The sequence below is a fragment of the Saccostrea echinata genome, unplaced genomic scaffold (assembly GCF_033153115.1).
Source record: "Saccostrea echinata isolate AGI-Se365-2 ecotype Australia unplaced genomic scaffold, CSIRO_AGI_Sech_v1 ptg000023l, whole genome shotgun sequence".
Lineage (NCBI taxonomy): Eukaryota > Metazoa > Mollusca > Bivalvia > Ostreida > Ostreidae > Saccostrea > Saccostrea echinata.
In genome coordinates, this window is record NW_026889772.1 from 767,250 (window position 1) to 787,500 (window position 20,251).

Sequence of the window (20,251 nt, forward strand, 5' to 3'; positions counted from 1 at the left end):
ACAGTCAAACTGTTGTCCCTCGATAATGGGAAAGACCTGGGAAACTTTTGCCCTCGGCCTTTGGCCTCGGGCAACAGTTTCCCAGGCCTTCCCCATTACCTCGTGACAACAGTTTGACTGTTCCCCTTTTAGTCATGAAATGAGTGTATACTGAAACATACAATAACAGTAATACTGTAGGAATGAGCACTGTAACATACAATAACAGTATTAATGTAGGAATGGGCACTGCAACATACAATAACAGTAATAATGTAGGAATGGGCACTGTAACATACAATAACAGTATTACTGAAGAAATGGGCACTGTAACATACAATAACAGTATTACTGAAGGAATGGGCACTGTAACATACAATAACAGTATTACTGTAGGAATGGGCACTGTAACATACAATAACAGTATTACTGAAGAAATGGGCACTGTAACATACAATAACAGTATTACTGTAGGAATGGGCACTGTAACATACATAACAGTATTACTGTAGGAATGGGCACTGTAACATACAATAACAGTATTACTGTAGGAATGGGCACTGTAACATACAATAACAGTATTACTGAAGAAATGGGCACTGTAACATACAATAACAGTATTACTGAAGAAATGGGCACTGTAACATACATAATGATAGCATTAACATAGGAATGGGCACTGTAACATATAACAGTGTAGGAATGGGCACTGTAACATACAATAACAGTATTACTGTAGGAATGGGCACTGTACCATACAATAACAGTATTAATGATTATTTCTCACCTTTACCTTGCCCTGATTTGTTCTCACATTTTACTTCGCCCTGATTTGTTCTCACCTTTACTTTGCCCTGATTTGTTCTCACCTTTACTTTGCCCCGATTTGTATTTCTCCCACTCAGTATTGGTCTTCCCAAAAAATTCTCCTACACACAGCAGTAACTGAAATACAACTGATGTCCTGAGTTAAATTCTCCTACACACAGCAGTAACTGAAATATAACTGATGTCCTGAGTTAAATTCTCCTACACACAGCAGTAACTGAAATACAACTGATGTCCTGAATTAAATTCTCCTACATATAGCAGTAACTAAAATACAACTGATGTCATTAGTTTAATATTCCTACACACAACAGTAACTGAAATACAACTGATGTCCTGAGTTTAATTCTCCTACCACAATAGTAACTGAAATACAACTGATGTCATGAGTTTAATTCTCCTACACACAGTAGTAACTGAAATACAACTGATGTCATGAGTTTAATTCTCCTACACACAACAGTAACTGAAATACAACTGGTGTCCTGAGTTAAATTCTACACACAGCAGATACTGAAATACAACTGATGTCCTGAGTTTACTACAAAACTGGTTTTGACAACCCTTTTAACATTTTCAATAATTACTAACTCGGAGGTAAAAAATATATATTTCTAATAGATCAATAAATGAACCCACTTTATGTAAATCCAAAATATTTCCTACCTGTGGAAAAGAGACAAGTTTGTGCACATATACCATGTACACAAATGTCCTAATACCAAGCACATATACAAATATCCTTACCTAGCATAAAACTTTGACCTTGCCCTTGACTAAATTTGAAGCTTGTACCTTTTACAGTTAAAAGATCAAGTCAAGGTAAGTTTACAATGTTACAAAGTTTAATGTTTTGGATAGGTGAACCAAAAACTATAATCCTTTTTCCATATTCTTTACCCAAATTAGGTGTAATTAAAATTCATATGCTAAGAGTCATTATCTTTATTAGAACAATTAATTACAGTCAAACCTCATTATCTCAAACTTGATAGGACTGAGAAAAACTTCGAGATATCTGAGGGCTCGAGATATTGAGGGTAAAAAACATATATGAGGGTGGTAGGAACTTCCAAATAACCTTGACATATCCATGGTATTCGAGATATTGATGTTCAAGATACTGAAGTTCAACTGTAATAAGCTTGTGGATATTAAGTAATAGCACTGAAGTTCAACTGTAATAAGCTTGTGGATAATAAGTAATAATTCCTTCTTACATCAAAGCTGCCACTTTTCTTCTGTATAGCATTGACTCGACCAAACAGTTTGTCAAAGTTACCCTCCACGTCTCCACTAACCAAGCTAAACAAAGTTAAGATTGTAATTACACACTCACCAATCTTAACAAAGTAAACATTGTAATTATTAGGGGTGTAACAATACTGCTAAAGCATAAATTATATAAGGAGAATAAACAAGTACGCCTACAATCAATTATGCTTCAACATCCTCCATTCCTGTCTGCGATCTATGTTATAAACATACTCTGTTTTTGACACTCTATGTTTCAAACAGATTCTGCACAATTTCCAGAAACTGTCTTCTTTCCATTGCTCAAGATTTTCCAAAACCTTAACATACGTTTGTCTTTTCTGGCTTGTGATTCTAAATTAAAAGAAAGCAAGGCTGGACCAGCGAACTCTTAAAGCATTGCTTGGACACATTGATCATACAAAATTTTTCTGCAGTTTTCTGTAAGTTAAAATTCTAAATAACGGTTTTTGATGGTATTCAGTAATAGCGAGTGCAAAAAGCAGTGCAAAGCGCCGCTCGTCACTGTGAGCTCTTTAAGCAATGCCTGGGTGAAGAGAAAATTCGGACTCTGCACATAAATCAAAATGATTCTTCTTCCGCAGTAACCTGTGCTCCCGTAATGGCATCTCGCCGCAAACAACGTTCCTACGGTAACAAGAAGTTCCAAGAACAAGAGGCCCAAGGGCCTTAACGGTCACCTGAGTATAATACAACAATTTAGAAGTTAAATACACTGATAGATGAAGCTTTGTTCCCCTAAAGCAAGAGAAGTAGGAAGACCAGGATAACAAAATAATTAGTCTAGTATTCAGTATCAACTCATAACTTAAGTTCTAATCTGTCCCCCACTTAACACTATCACCATGCAGACTATTAACAAACTATTAGTGCTTCTGTACTATTTTTAAACCCATATTAAGACCTCTAGCATTGACCTCTCTTATGGTCTTTGAAGAACTTTTAATAAGATAAGTTATTTTTGTCTCATTTTTATTTATCTATTACTTACAGGTCTGCCTGATTATTAAAACTAAGAAAGTACTTTTTGAATTATACGATAAACATTCTTGCATAATTATCTTATTCTATTAACCTTTCAAATACATTATTTACAGTGATTAATTATCAAAGGTGAATGGAAAAGGGGAATAACTTCTCTCAGTAGAATACAAATTAATAGAGCCCTGCCCAGGATCAGAATGCTTAGACAAATGGTCCAGATGTTCAAAAATCTGGTAGAAATATGCTTACTTATATCATTTAAACTTTTACTCAGTTTGCTTCTGATATGCCCAGAAGCAGAGAAGAATTTCACAGGTACAATGCATTTTCACTACAGATTCAACAAAGCCTTACCCTAATACCAGAACCCAAGACCAAAGGTCAAGAAATTTAGAAATTTGGAAGAGTTACCCTCATCATCATAACTATGGACTTCAAAGAATTAACACTTTTCCACTATATTATCAAAAGCCCCCCCCCCCCCCCTTCGTTATGCCAGAACCCCTGACCCTAGGACCACAAGATTTAAAAATTCTGTTCGAAGCTCCCATTTTCATCATAGCTAAGCAATTTATTAATCAGCTCAACACTAAGGAGCAGACAGGATTAATTAATGATTAATTAATAGAATTAATGCATTTTCACTATATAATCAATAGAGCCCCTCCCCCCCCCCCCCCCCTCCTCAAGAACCCCAAAAACTGAGGCCATATATTTAAAAATTTTGGAAGAGGCATCCTTGCCTATCATAATCATGCACTTAGTTTGTTTAAATAATCTCCAGTAGCAAAGAAGAAGATTTTCATAGAATCAATGCATTTTCACTATATATCAATAGAGCCCCGCCCTAACACCAGACCTGACCCTGGGGCCATGAAATTCAAAATTTTTGGAAGAGGCATCCTTATGCATCATAACCATGCACTTAGTTTGTTTAAATAATCTCCAGTAGCAGAGAAGAAGATTTTCATAGAATCAATGCATTTTCACAATATAATCAATAGAGCCCCACCCTAACACCAGAACCCCTGACCCTGGGGCCATGAAATTCACAATTTTTAAAAAGGCATCCTTATGCATCATAACCATGCACTTAGTTTGCTTAAATAATACCCAGGAGCAGAGAAGAAGATTTTCAAAGAATTAATGCATTTTCACTATATTATCAATAGAACCCCTGACCCAGGGGCCATGGTTTTCACAATTCTGGAAGGGGTCCACCTCCTCATCATAACTATGTACTTAGTTTATCACCTTAATGCCCAGGAGCAGAGGAGAAAATTTTCAAAGAATTAATGCATTTTCACTATATAGTCAATAGAGCCCCGCCCTAACACCAGAACCCCTGACCCTGGGGCCATGAAATTCACAATTTTGGAAGAGGCTCTCTTGCTCATCATAACTATATACTTAGTTACTTAATTTAATACCAAGGAGCAGAGAAGATTTTCAAAGAATTAAAGCATTTTCACTAGATAGTCGATAAAGCCCCGCCCTAACACCAGAACTCCTGACCCTGGGGCCATGAAATTCACAATTCTTGAAAAGGCACTTTTGCTCATCATAACTATGTACTTAGTTACTTTATTTAATACCCAAGAGCAGAGAAGAAGATTTTCAAAGAATTAATGCATTTTCACTATATAATCTATAGAGCCCCACCCTGGGGCCAGAACCCCTGACCCTGGGGTCATGAATTTCACAATTTTGGAAGAGGCACTCTTGCTCTTCATAACTATGTACTTAGTTACCTTATTTAATACCCAGGAGCAGAGAAGAAGATTTTCAAAGAAATAATGCATTTTCACTATATGATCTATATAGCCCCACCCTGGGGCCAGAATCCCTGACCCTGGGGCCATGAATTGCACAATTTTGGAAGAGGCACTCTTGCTCATCATAACTATGTACTTAGTTACTTTATTTTATACCCAGGAGCAGAGAAGAAGATTTTCAAAGAATAAATGCATTTTCACTATTTAATCAATAGAGCCCCACCCTAACACCAGAACCCCTGACCCTGGGGCCATGAATTTCACAATTTTGGAAGAGGCACTCTTGCTCTTCATAACTATGTACTTAGTTACTTTATTTAATACCCAGGAGCAGAGAAGAAGATTTTCAAAGAATTAATGCTTTTTCACTATATAATCTATAGAGCCCCGCCCTGGGGCCAGAACCCCTTTCCCTGGGGCCCTGAATTTCACAATTTTGGAAGAGGCACTCTTGCTCTTCATAACTATGTACTTAGTTACTTTATTTAATACCCAGGAGCAGAGAAGAAGATTTTCAAAGAAATAATGCATTTTCACTATATGATCTATATAGCCCCACCCTTGGGCCAGAACCCCTGACCCTGGGGCCATGAATTTCACAATTTTGGTAGAGGGCTCAATGCTTATTACAATGATGCCAACAGTTTGACTGCTTGATGTCCTGGATTAAAGAAGAAGATTTTTAAAGATTGCATTATTTTTGGTGGTTTTAGCCTCACCCCTCAGGCCCCTCCGGGAGGGGGGGAGGGCAGTGACCATGAAATTCACAATTTTTGTTCCCCTTCACCCATAGATGCTATATGCCAAATTTGGTTGAAATTGGTTAAGCGGTTTCAGAGAAGAAGCTAAAAATGTTCAAATGTTAACGCACGACGCATGCCGATGGACGAGAACGGATAGCAATAGGTCACCTGAGTGAAGTGACTCAGGTGACCTAAAAATATAAACTCACCTTGATTTGATGGATATATACATGTAGCAGATAAATAGTAGATTAAACCTTCTTTATTAAAATTAGCCCTGTTCCGACTTCGTTTTGGTAATGCAACTTTCAAACGATGTCAGGCCATCATTAAAATTATCTTTGTTTCCCCTAACCCGACCCTAAAATTTCAAGTTGGGTAGGTAGGTAGGTAAATTATTTTTTTTTTCTGACAACAGTTTTGAAAATACTTTCTGAAAAATTGAATAATGTCTTTATAAATAAGAGAGAACAAAAGAAACCGATTTTTAAACCGAATATCATACAAATGAAATTTAAAAGCAACATGTATAGTAAATTAATTCACAAATATTATTCATTTGAACTTGTGAAATATCTCAGGCCAGCGTAAATTAAATGAAATCATATTTTTACAAAAAGACAAGATTCGCAAATACTCAACCATCGGCCATCCAAGTATATTTTTTCAAACCTACTATCATCTTTGAGTGCTTACACAGACAAAATGTCAAGGGCCTCGCGTGGCGCAGTAATTCTAGTGTTTCGTTTGGAGTCTTGGCATAATTCAGGAGCTTATTGTAAGTCACAGGTCCCGACGTGGGATGTGGAGACTTGTCAGTCAAATGAGACCATAAAAAAAGTAGGTCCATGCAGTGTTGCAGTATACATGTAGATGATGGCATGAAAAAGATCCCTTATTGATGCTTTATGATCAATGGCCATAAGTGCCAAGAAAAATTGTAAATTAGGAGCCTTCCACCAGATAGGTGTTCAAATGTTGTCGACTCAAACAATTAAAAAAGATGTTTTAAAGCAAAGAAACAACCTATTTTCAAAGGCCTAACTAAAGAAAAATACACTGGACGTCTCAGGAAGCAGTACCATAACCCAATTTTAAAGATTTTAACACTATTTGAAAAGTGTGCACCTTTATAAACAATATTTTATTCAATCAAACCATTTCTTAAATGATTAAAGTTTCATATATCTAATGTTATAGTTACGAAGTTTACCCCATAAATAAAAGGAAGGAAAAAATGACATCTGAATTATATTTATCAAGATGATAATTATACAGTCAAAGACATATTTACAAATCCTATGGGCCTATATAGTAAAAATAGAATCATACATGAAGTATTTATTAGATTGAAACGAATGAAATGCAGTGAAACTTATTGATATGCATACACAAGGTGGGCTCCTCATCTGCTCGTTAGGCAGGCTGGGAAGTTTCTAGTATGCCCGTCCCCAGAATCACGCGATTGCGCATGAGCGGTTATTTCCCTTGCCGTTGCTATGCAGAATGTAAACAAACTGCCATTTTCCCCTCGCTTCAACAAAACGCATTCGATCGAGTGATTAGGGTTAGGGTATATTGTTTTAAGATTGGAACTGTTTTATAAATCCACTCTTAAATTTTCCTGACTTTGGGCTAATTCATGTAATTTTTGCTTACAAAAGGCACTGCCAAGTGCCTTTTGTGACCAAAAACTTGCATGAATCAGCCTAATGTCGAACCATGCTGATATACCATCTTTAATAGGAGTAAAGCATGAAACATGCAAAACTTAAACAAACCGTTAATTAAATATGGCAATGTATGCGATCTACGGATTAGGGTTAGTATATATATAGCTCGGATATTGTAACTGTTTTATATTCACCCATGCTCGCATCTATACCACTTTGGGCTTATTCATGCAATTTTTGCTAACAAAGAACAGGAAAGTTTTGCGAAACTTGGATGAATTAGCCTTGTTCTAATGTTGAAACATGCCCGATATTGTGCGCTAAGTTTTGGCAAGTAATTGGTAAAAGCGACTTGCCGTTTACTTAAGCTCGATATCCTAACTTCCTAATGTCCATATTCAGAATATTTTTTCTTTCAAATCAATGGTGATGCACAATTCAATCAACCAATTACTAGTATTTAGTTATCACTTGTTAAATCCCTGCATTTCTCACAAAAATCTCGCAATTCTAGTAGCATTTTACTTTGAGTCCTATCAGCTCTACTTCATCAGTCTTCATTACGTCAAAACACAAGTGACGCACGTCATGAATATTTATGAGATTACGTCAAAAACTGATCATGTGACCACATTCCTAAACAACGCAAAATGGAGTTTTATCTACTAAACAAGTACGTTATTCTACGAAACCTTTTAATTTTCATTTAAAAAACTGTGTTTAAAAACCAGTTTTTTAAACCCAATTTTTCACAAGGAACATGTTTTTTGGCTCAATTTTGCGATTTGTGGCCTTTTTTATCGATTTGGCGATCGCTCACCCAATCGTATTATATTGTACACCGCCTTCGGCGGCACCTATTTTAGCGCCATATTTATAGGGACCGGTATACTAGAAGTGTTCGGCAGGCTTTGCCATGCTTACTACATACATTAATTTTAAAAGGCATATTTGTAAATATCATCTTAACACTCCTTAGTCATGGTATATTTAATTCATGAAATGTTTCAAGAGTGTAGGATTCTAATAAGTTAAAGATATATATTAAGATTGATACATCGCCGTTGTTTTATAACATGAACGAACCCTTTGTGGCCACATGAAATGAGAGTAAAACAAAAGCCGCCGTTCTGATAAAAAAAAAAAAACGGATTTTGATGAAATTGTATTTTATAAAGTTGATAAACAGTAAAAAAAAATATTTTAATAATCCTATTAAAAAAACTTTTTAGTCGGCATGATTTAAGAGGGTCGGTCGCGTTAGGGGAAACAAAGGTATTTTTTATTTTGGCCTCATGTGACGTCTGAGTCTAGACGTACTAAATGTCACATGCAGTTTGAAGAGCCCAATCTAATTTTAAAAACTGAATATAGGTATCTGCGCTCGCCCTAATGGTTGCACCGTCAACATATTAATAACACATCTGTGCTTGCCCAAATCCGAGATTCCTCTGACTCTAACCCCTGCTTTTATATTGTGACATGTGCAGGGAAGATGTCTCTATAAAAGCAGGGGTTAGAGTCGAGGAATCTTGGATTATGCTTGCCCTAACCGTCGCTTCATCAACCGTATTACATTAAATGATATCACCAAATATTTGCTTTTTCTTAATCATCTCTCCTTGAAAGAGAATGTGACCTTTCATTAGAATAAATATGAATCCCCTTCACCCAAGGATGCTTTGTGTCAAGTTTGGTTGAAATATTAGACAACTCAGATGACAGACAGACAGGCACTAGATTCTCTTCGAACAATAAAGTTCTCTTGAGCCTTTGGATCAGATGAGCTAAAAAAATTTAAACCTACATTTTCAATGCCTTAGGCTTAGAATTCATCGTGGAGAGGACGTTTTTATCAATTTATGGTTTTAATTTTGCCGCTGATCCATGGGCGCCGCCATGTTTTTATTTTTAGATCATCCAATAACTATTTCGTACTAGAAATATTCTTTATTTGAAAGCTGATTTTAAATTCATTTTCAATATCCAATTCTAAAAATAAATTGGTTTAAAAAAGTGGTTTATTGTAAATGAAAATGCCTAATATGACTATTTAGCACACACAAAAAAACTTACGTACGCACTAGCAAATTTTAAATTTTCCGCGGAACTGCTTTGTTTACACATGTCTACCCGGGACGCAACAAGTATAGAAGTGAACAACTGCATTTTTAGAGAAAGAGAACCCTGTCTAGGCAATAGTAAATTAAATAATACCTGCAGAAGAGATGACAGACGGCTTTGGAACGATAACTTGGTGGGGATTCAGTCCAGCAGTGGACATTCAGGACAAAGGTACGATTTGTTGAGTTGTTCGAAATATCTGACGTTTTCACAAGTACTTGATGTACCAGAAAAACACCAGAACTGAAGCAATTAAGATAATTGGAAATGGGCCAGGCATGACGTGTTTAACGAATTTTACTCCAAGCAATATTGGCAATAGTTAGAATATTCTAACTGTGTCTCGGGACAGGCCCTCACCACAGTTAGAATACGTCCCATATACTTGCAATGTAGCAAATCGGAGTGGATCCACTCCGAAATGATTCTGAAGAATACAAAATGAGTTGCACTGAAAATAACTACCAAATTAATCATAACAAACCTTTTTGAGATTGTATATGCCTTTTAACCTAAAAATTAATCCATATATATACGAAAATTCAACTCATTTTCTCAATGTTTTTTCCTCGCTTCAAATTTAACGCCATGTTGACATTCGGAACTCTCTGGATTCCTCATAGAAAATGCACAGTGTTCGAGTTATCGCCCGTGTTTATTTTGCTACATTGCAAATACACGGAACGAATTCTATCGTTAAACCGGGTCCGTAGGACAATATTATTTTAACGATAGAACATTCTATCTATATTGGCAAGTGTTTGAACCTGTTGAAGTATTGTGCGATTATGAATTAAATGCAAGTTTGATATTTATTTTTGCGGATTTGAAAATCGACCCAGGAATGTTGCCACTGGTTAATACTTGTATAATTTAATTCTGATTGTTACACGCAAATAGATTGGATAAAAAATTTACTTTATATTGTATAAATCGGGTTGCCTACGTCACAGTGACTTGCGTCAAAAACGCATCAATCCGCCTGACGTTACATTTAAATTTTTTAGAATTTGAAATAATTATTATGGGCAATCATCTTTTTTCTTACACTAAATGAATGAAAATTAAATTATAAGGAATGAATTTAGTAGCTACCCAATTTATATGGTATAAAGTGAGTTGAAAAAGTTTACACTTTTATTTAAATCACTTTGAGGTTTATAAAGCGTAAACTGCCCCAACACACTTTATACCGTTTAAATTGGGTAGCTATTAAATTCATTCCTTAAGTAAATTGCTACTTGTTAATTGCTAGTTAATATACATTCTTTTGAACAAACTCATGTGTTACTTTTGTATTAGATCTCAAGATCTAAATTATTGTTTAAATAGAGGATATTCAATGTTTTGTAGATGAATATGGAATTTATTTCACAAGTGGGACAGGATTTTTTTTATATTTTCACGAGTGCGAAGCACGAGTGAAAATATAAAAAAATCCTGTCCCACTTGTGAAATAAATTCCATATTCATCTACAAAACATTGAATTTTCTGTTTATTACATTTTCTTTGATTTTCCCTTTGCCTCAGTCTTTTCTTAACACAGTGTCATAGGCTTCACGTCATAGTTGAGCGGTTGAGATGCCATAGCTTAGCAGTAGTGTGATTGAAAACATTACATAGCATGGATTTTAGCAACATATTTGGGAAGAAATTTGCAGTTTTACCTCTATCAAGATGCTTAGTTGTTATATCTATCTTATGACAGACCAGAAATTATTTTTTTACTTAATTTGATATCCTTTCACACTGCGAGAGAATATCATTTTGGTATCCTTTCACACTGTGAGAGAATATTCACTTTTATTCAATAAATAAATCACAGTATTTCACTGTTGAAAATGTAATAAAACACAATATTATAATGTGATGCAGGGGCGAGAAGGAGATATTGTTTTAGGAACTGATCATCAACAGGTTCCTGAAAACATCACAATATTAATTCAATTAATTACAAGTATATGATACTACTGTCACAGATGTTATATTTTAATTTGTACATAAAATTGGCGCGCATTGCCAATCGAATGCGTTCGCTGCGTTTGTTTGTGTCGTGTGTCTTGTGTGAATGTTTTGGGAGATCATGTGGCATTGTTTATTTTTGTATTTCCACGTGTTTCCGGTTAGGTGACCTAATGTGACCTTACTGCTGACCAATAACTGACTGTTTTTATCTTATTAATATGCATGTTTTAATTTCTGCACCGAGTATATATGCGTAGTACCCACCAATTCTTGACCCCCCACGCTTTTTGCCTTTACAGTAGAAGTCTGTACATGTATTTGAAACATAGAAGTATTCTGCAAAGTATTACTTGGAGTTAATTTAACTGGATTCCTGGTTTTTTGTTCTAAGCACAGTAAATAAATATAGTTTGTGCCGAATCCAGTGTTGGATTTTTATCCTACAAAAGACCCGGTGACACTACAAATAATTACATATGACAAAACTATTAATGAATCATGATGAATCACCTGTAGATTTGACTTACAGTTATTACATATTAAGGTATGCTTTGTGTAGCAATAACTACATGTTAAACTCTAATGACAAAAAACAGTTTCATATTAAAGAATCAGTGGTGGATCCAGGATTCATGAAAAGGGGAGGGGGGCATGGGCGACACCAAAAAAATTGATCTATTAAATCTTATGTATATTTTTGGACAAAAAAGGGGGCAGGGGGCCCCTCCCCCCCCCCCCCCATCACCCCCCTACACCATCTCTAAATCCACCAGGTGAGTGAGAATAATAAACAATGTCATTTTTAATTTCAGATTTATTGACTGCAGTAAATGGGATGAAAATAAGTGAAAAGGAAAATGGTTTGTGAAATTGACATATGTATGTTACTTTAAAATAATGAAGTGATTTGGGTAAAGCAGTTATTCAATTTCTTAAAATTTGAGTTTCTATTTATAGCTATTCAATTTTTTAAAGTTTGAGTTTCTATTTATAGCATGCTGATACTTTACTTTAACAGTTAGATATTTTTCAAATTTGACATTTATTTCCACCATTTGTGTTTTTTATTATTCTTCATAATTTATTTTAAATTGTTTTTCTAATTTTTACTATTAAATGTTTAGAAATCATTAAATTTATATTGGAAGTAAATACTTAAGATTTAAAGTATGTCAATCATCAGCTTTTAAGAAAAGTTCAGTCAGAATCTCTGACTTCGAAACTATTTTTTACAATTCAATTTTTATAACATATTTGAATTAAACAATCCAAATTAAACAACAGTCAATTTAAAAACTGCTCACAAAGTCATAAAGTAGCAAGATTTATGGGGGGGGGGTTATTTCTTGTGACAGAAGGATATTTTGAAGAAAATTCTTCAAATCTACACATTTGTAAAATTTAATATCTTCCAACTTTAGCCCCACATATTTTTACTCCGAGAATATTTTCCATTATTATATGCTAGGAATATAAAATATAGGTCTCAATTTATATTTTTTGAACAAATTTTACATTCACTCAACAGTCTTTGCCAAGAAATGAAGATATATTATAGATTACACTTTTTTGGCTTGAAAATTGCATATTTTTGCCAGTATCTCAAAACTTACATCACTGAGCCCAACTTTTTCTTTCATAATTTTAAACTACATGATACTTCCAACTGATCAGCACTTAAGTCATGAAAACTTTTATACAGAAAAATATTTTGTTGCCTATTTAGATTTTTAATACCCCAAATATGATACTTTTTAGTGCAAAAAGTCAAACAATAATTTATGCACATTTATTTGTATGCTTTGTTCAATGAAAAATATTATCTAAAAAGGTCAAGTTCCTTGTACCGTTGCTCAGTAAGGTGCACACTGACCCCCTATTTTCTTTGACATTTTGAGTCATGCTATATGAGTATTTATTTAAAATATACTTTTCAAAAAATTCTTGATATAACTAATTTCAAGAGTGACATACCTTAACTTTAATATTTTGATTGCAATAATATTCATGTATGTTTTTGAATGAATTATATATGAAGAATTTTCAATAGAATATACATATGTTGGGTAATAAAATGACAGGAAAAAGAAGGGTGTCTCAATAAATTACATACAACCCTAGAAGTCATTATAGAAATTTCTTTATATTTATGTAAAAGATTAATGGCATCTTATGTGATAAAATTAATGACAGAAATATTTTGATTTAGATGAGCTGAAGATTTTGCTTGTTGGGTCGGGAGATTTGAGACATGTTTTGATGACTATAGCAAGATCATACCGTCACCATCACAAAAAACTCCACGTAAGTCAATCTTAATTTCTACATAAAAGTAACACTTAACCTATATATCTTGTCATACCCATTCAGAAGATACAATTTGATTTTAATATTGTTTTTTGTTAGGTATCAAACTTGTACTTAAATAGTCTAATCTTATTATCTCAATCAAAATAAAAAAAATCAAGATATACAAAGTTTCAAGATATTGAGCTTTAAATAATTAAAGAAAAAGTGGTAGAGACTTCCCACTCCCTTCACCAGAGCCAGGTATTGAAGATATCAATGTTTGAGATACTGAAAATTACCTAATATACACACTTCTGTTGTCTGAGTTTAATAATTTAGAGATTGCATTGTAACTCACAGTACACATGATCGAGACACATTATTTCTGCTTGTAGTTTTACATTCTGGAGAATGCCTTGGAGCTGTATGCAAGAGATATGTTATTTCTGGCACTGAGTTTGGAGACACCAAAGCGCATGGGATTACAAGGTAAAATAACTACATGACTGTATGAAAGATTAACCTATATATCTTGTCATACCTATATCATAACTGATATATCATGTACTAAAGATTAACCTATATATCTTGTCATACCTATATAATAATATGTATATCATGTACTAAAGATTAACCTATATCTTGTCATACCTATATAATAATATGTATATCATGGACTAAAGATTAACCTATATCTTGTCATACCTATATAATAATATATATATCATGTACTAAAGATTAACCTATATCTTGTCATACCTATATAACAATCGATGTATCATGTACTAAAGATTAACCTATATCTTGTCATACCTATATAATAATCAATATATCATGTACTAAAGATTAACCTATATCTTTTCATACCTATATAATAATATGTATATCATGTACTAAAGATTAACCTATATCTTGTCATACCTATATAATAATCAATATATCATGTACTAAAGATTAACCTATATCTTGTCATACCTATATAATAATATGTATATCATGTACTAAAGATTAACCTATATCTTTTCATACCTAAATAATAATCTGTATATCATGTAGTTTAGTAACTGTACCTACACTTAATTCATGTTATAAATACATACACTTCTTAAGTTTTCTTTCATTAACAGTTTAATTGTGATGTTTTTTCTTATGTAGAGAAAACAGAAATGTTCCTTGAACTCTTTGGCAATCTGCTGGTCCGGAAACAGGCTTGTGAATATGTGGAGAAGATGGCAAATGAGTTCATCAAGTGAGTATAAAATTAAATTGTCCTGCTTCACCTTAGTGCTTGATGTATATAAATGTATCCTCTGTTTTGTAGGATATGACAGGATCATCTCAGTGTTTGATGTAATAATATAAATATATCCTCTGGTTTGTAGGATGGTGACAGATTCAGACTATCTTGCTCAGAAGCTACCAATGTTAGATCTCTCTCAGTTAAAGGTAACAGAAATAAACCTTGTTAGATTTCTATAAGGGATTAAAATAATTAGTGAGATCCCCCCCCCCCCCCCCCCAAAAAAAAAAGCCTGGAATTTGAAAATTTCACATGGATTAAATGTCATGTTTATGACATAAAAAATGAAGCCAGAAGATACAAGCTAACATTATTTACGTTCCTAACAGTGCTCAACAGTAACTTTTTTCCTACTTATCCATTTTGACAACTGTTTTGGAATTTACTTGTACAAATATGATTTTGAGGACTAATTGACAATTTGAAATATATAGTGTCATCTGAAGTAAAGTCTGTAATCCTCTCATTGGATCTTGTATTGGTAAAGTGTTAATACCGAACATTCATTCAATTATTTCAGCTTTTTTACCTGACATTAAACCCAGAACTTCATCAGTTCCAGGCTACTAGCAATGTAATGAGCAAATCACAAACTTTGATCCATAATGAGTTTAAATTCAGGATCAAAATATATTATGACAATGAGTGTTCACCACAGAAAAAGCACTTTCCCGATCAGACAAGTGCCCAGCAATATTCATTTTTTCATGAAAATTTTCTCTTGGCACAGTGAATTAGACAAAAGTTATTGTTAAGCCCTGCACAATTAAATTATGTAAATTAAACTGAAATCTCACTGGTTACAGGTATTTACTTTATTTCAGTTTAAAGAGAGAGATTTTCTTGAGGGAATTTTCAAATTCTGGAGAAATCCATCAGTAGAAATCTTTGATGCTGAAAAACATTGGTAAGTAGATTGTTTGGAGTTTTATTAAACACAGTGTGATTTACACTTTCAAGTACTCTTGCATACAAAATCTACAATATGACTGTAGATTAAATGTTTTATCTTTGTTTTAGGGATATGAGATAAAGACAATACATCGGTCCACGATACGACTGTAGATTAAATGTTTTATCTTTGTTTTAGGGATATAAGTCAAAGACAATACCTGAGGTCCACGGTACGACTGTAGATTAAATGTTTTATCTTTGTTTTAGGGATATGAGATAAAGACAATACATCGGTCCACGATACGACTGTAGATTAAATGTTTTGTCTTTGTTTTAGGGATATAAGTCAAAGACAATACCTGAGGTCCACGGTACGACTGTAGATTAAATGTTTTATCTTTGTTTTAGGGATATAAGTCAAAGACAATACCTAGGTCCACGATATGACTGTAGATTAAATGTTTTATCTTTGTTATAGGGATATGAGACAGAGACAATACCTAGGTCCACGATACGACTGTAGATTAAATGTTTTGTCTTTGTTTTAGGGATATGAGACAGAGACAATACCTAGGTCCACGATACGACTGTAGATTTAATGTTTTATCTTTGTTTTAGGGATATGAGACAGAGACAATACCTAGGTCCACGATACGACTGTAGATTTAATGCGTATGATTGGGATTATCACATGAAGCTAGTCAACAAAGAGGTTTGGGAGAAATCAGCTTTAAGCTTAGTTATTACTGTAGAAGCTGTCTAATTATACTGAGAACGCTCTGTCCTTGTAACTCAGGGAGAATTCTGAGAATTTAAGATCATTTAATCATTTCTTTCACAGTATATGACTGATTCCATGTGTAGTTATATGAGCATTCATCTATTAATTTTGGAGACATTTAATCTATAATTTTGGAGGCCTGATTATAATTCTGGAAATGTTCTGAAGGTACTTAATATAACGGACACCTTTCTACAGGCAGATATAATACACAAACATGAATACAAAAGATGGAGGAGTACTGGGATTGCTTTTGAACCAAGGGAGGCAACGTATGACATCCCCAACAAAACACTGGCTTCAGGAGTCATTATAAATCAGGTAGGATGTGCAAAGGTCAACAAAGGTCATTGTCAATTAGAAGGGGAGGTCAAGGTCATCATCATCAGTTATTGAAAGGTTAAAGGTTACTGATGGTTATAATCAATTAGAAATGCCAAAATTATAACCAATAAAGGGAGCTAAAAATGATTCAAGGAGAAGATTTAGCATTGTTTTTATTAGATCTGTCATCTTGTTTTTCCTCTCAAATATTTTTCTGCATATATTCATAAAAATTTCTACAGTGCATAACTTGACTTCAGACCATCATGAATTAACAATTTACAGTACAATAACATATAATTAATTCAGGAAAAAAAAACTAATTATATTTGTAGGTCATGTTCTATTTGATATTAACCTGCAAAATTCTTCAAAAATTGGATAAGCAAAGAAATTGTTTATTATACAGTATTATACAGATATACATTTAGTACTACACAACTACAAAATATCATCAAAATAAAATAAGTCCTGCCAAAACTACCTCGATCAGGCTATACTTTTTTATCCTTTTATAATATAGATTGCTTACAATGTATTATTAAAAGTTTCGACCAGATTTTAGATGACAAGTTGGAATATAAAAAAGATATACATGAACAATAAAGTCACATGTATTTCCACAAAAAAAGTTGATGTTCTTGGAGGATGATACTTTTTGAATTTGCTTTAAGATTCTGTATCTTCAAGAATGATATGAGATGTATATGGGAGTATTTTTACGTGAAGTATGACATATTTGTGAATGGATAATCACAGGAAGGAGAGAAGATGTTACGGCGAGGATACTGGGGAGACATCTTGGTGGGGCCGTACCTGGCATTTGGGATTCAGTCAGAGGAGAAGTCTTTCTTCAAAAAATCAAACAACCAATACACCAAGGTAACACCAATAAAAAAATAACAACCAATACACCAAGGTAACACCAATAAAAAAATAACAACCAATACACCAAGGTAACACCAATAAAAAAATAACAACCAATACACCAAGGTAACACCAATAAAAAAATAACAACCAATATACCAAGGTAATATCAATAATGAAATAACAACCAATACACCAAGGTAACACCAATAAAAAAATAACAACCAATACACCAAGGTAATATCAATAATGAAATAACAACCAATACACCAAGGTAATATCAATAATGAAATAACAACCAATACACCAAGGTAACACCAATAAAAAAATAATAACCAATACACCAAGGTAATATCAATAATGAAATAACAACCAATACACCAAGGTAATATCAATAATGAAATAACAACCAATACACCAAGGTAATATCAATAATGAAATAACAACCAATACACCAAGGTAATATCAATAATGAAATAACAACCAATACACCAAGGTAATACCAATAAAAAAATAACAACCAATACACCAAGGTAACACCAATAAAAAAATAACAACCAATACACCAAGGTAATATCAATAATGAAATAACAACCAATACACCAAGGTAATACCAATAAAAAAATAACAACCAATACACCAAGGTAATATCAATAATGAAATAACAACCAATACACCAAGGTAATATCAATAATGAAATAACAACCAATACACCAAGGTAACACCAATAAAAAAATAACAACCAATACACCAAGGTAATATCAATAATGAAATAACAACCAATACACCAAGGTAACACCAATAAAAAAATAACAACCAATACACCAAGGTAATATCAATAATGAAATAACAACCAATACACCAAGGTAATATCAATAATGAAATATCAACCAATACACCAAGGTAACACCAATAAAAAATAACAACCAATACACCAAGGTAACACCAATAAAAAAATAACAACCAATACACCAAGGTAACACCAATAAAAAAATAACAACCAATACACCAAGGTAATATCAATAAAAAAAATAATGTACATGAAGGTGGCACCAAAAAAGAAACAACACGCACAAATGTTACCTCAGAAAACAAATAACTCGTACATAAAAGTAACACAAAAAAAACTACATGTACATGTAGAAAGTACAGTAATTACAAATGCTTCACTACCGTGAGAATTATTTGGCAATTACTGTTTGTGTTGTTGCTTTGTAAAATTTTTAATTGGACTTGATCTTAGACCATGTGCCCACTATATTTTGTTGTTTCTAAGAATGTTCAAATACAGGGAACACACTGTAGATGTGACAAGTTTTGACACTTCTATAATAATTAAAACAATTGTCTTAAATTGATAGCCACGCAATTGATAATTGAACAAGCAGTATTTAATTGTTTAACAATATATCACCTGACATGTGGATAGTGTATGTTTATCCACCCGCCCCCCAATTTATTTAATACGCTTTAAAAAATATCGTGCTGGCAATTTTTTAATGCTTACCAAAATATAAACTGACTGTACAGGCTGATACATGAATGATTCATGGGGTACATTTGGGAAAACTAGCAGTCTAAACATATTTCATATAAACACCCATCCACACGTTAGGTGCCTGTGATCATCTGTGTGTGATTGAACTTCTATATAAATTTACATAAAAGGGTTTTTGAGTTTAAAATATGCCATGTATTGACAGTGAAGTTTGAAATAAAATTTTATTTTCAGAAAATGTTCCAAATATTCGTCTATTGTTTGAATAATGCAATCGAATATTTGACTACAGAAAATAAATTTTTGTCATTCCTACTTATTAGATAAACATTACTGGAAGTATCAAAAAACACAATATTTTATAATTAAAATTAATTATTTTCAGATTTCTCTACAAGTGGCCGAGTACAACCTTTTATCCCTGTTCCATGAGATAGCTCATAAAGAGAAATACATTCCACCGAAAGTAGAGGAAAAATCTGACGACACGAAAGACAGTAAAGGGGGGGTCACAATCACAGGTCAACCTCTACTCCCTTCTCTCTATCTCTTCTTTCTCTCCCTCCTCTTTCTCTAATGATTTATTACATGGATCCTTTATCTTACTTAAAAGTTAAGAATAAATTAATCATATATCAATAGCTATACATAGCAATCATTTTGTTTTGTTTCTCCTTGTAGAGATTTCTGAAGAAGAAGAAAATTCAGAAGAGACTGATGTTAAGGAGACAGAAGAATCACCTAGTAACCCATTAGGGCAGGCTTATGGTTAGTTAATGTCTACCTAGTAACCCATTAGGGCAGGCCTATATAGGGTTGGATACCGTTAAGGATGAAACGGTACGATATCATACCGGTATTTTTGAAACGATACGGTATTTTTAACGATACGGTACTATGCATTGATGAATGAGAATGAGGGTTCATTTTATAGCAAATGTGTTAAATTCA

General features: G+C 33.5%; 2 protein-coding genes across 2 annotated transcripts in view; one reads left to right on the top strand and one right to left on the bottom strand.

Moving 5' to 3' along the window:
- LOC133191027 (CWF19-like protein 1) overlaps positions 1-9,143 on the bottom strand; it is a 23,901-nt gene extending 14,758 nt beyond the window's left edge. The window contains exons 1-3 of the mRNA XM_061326684.1: positions 9,065-9,143; positions 2,028-2,112; positions 849-924 (exon numbers count right to left, since the gene is read on the bottom strand). Coding sequence (XP_061182668.1) covers positions 849-924; positions 2,028-2,112; positions 9,065-9,093 — 190 coding nt within the window. The 5' untranslated portion in view covers positions 9,094-9,143. The remainder of the gene's footprint in view (positions 1-848; positions 925-2,027; positions 2,113-9,064) is intronic.
- Positions 9,144-9,404: 261 nt separating this feature from the next.
- The window catches only part of LOC133191028 (dynein axonemal assembly factor 3-like), a 19,720-nt gene continuing 8,873 nt past the window's right edge, over positions 9,405-20,251 (top strand). The window contains exons 1-12 of the mRNA XM_061326686.1: positions 9,405-9,552; positions 12,160-12,207; positions 13,557-13,651; positions 14,032-14,125; positions 14,792-14,885; positions 15,019-15,082; positions 15,761-15,843; positions 16,449-16,542; positions 16,810-16,932; positions 17,695-17,817; positions 19,686-19,821; positions 19,982-20,068. Coding sequence (XP_061182670.1) covers positions 9,486-9,552; positions 12,160-12,207; positions 13,557-13,651; positions 14,032-14,125; positions 14,792-14,885; positions 15,019-15,082; positions 15,761-15,843; positions 16,449-16,542; positions 16,810-16,932; positions 17,695-17,817; positions 19,686-19,821; positions 19,982-20,068 — 1,108 coding nt within the window. The 5' untranslated portion in view covers positions 9,405-9,485. The remainder of the gene's footprint in view (positions 9,553-12,159; positions 12,208-13,556; positions 13,652-14,031; positions 14,126-14,791; positions 14,886-15,018; positions 15,083-15,760; positions 15,844-16,448; positions 16,543-16,809; positions 16,933-17,694; positions 17,818-19,685; positions 19,822-19,981; positions 20,069-20,251) is intronic.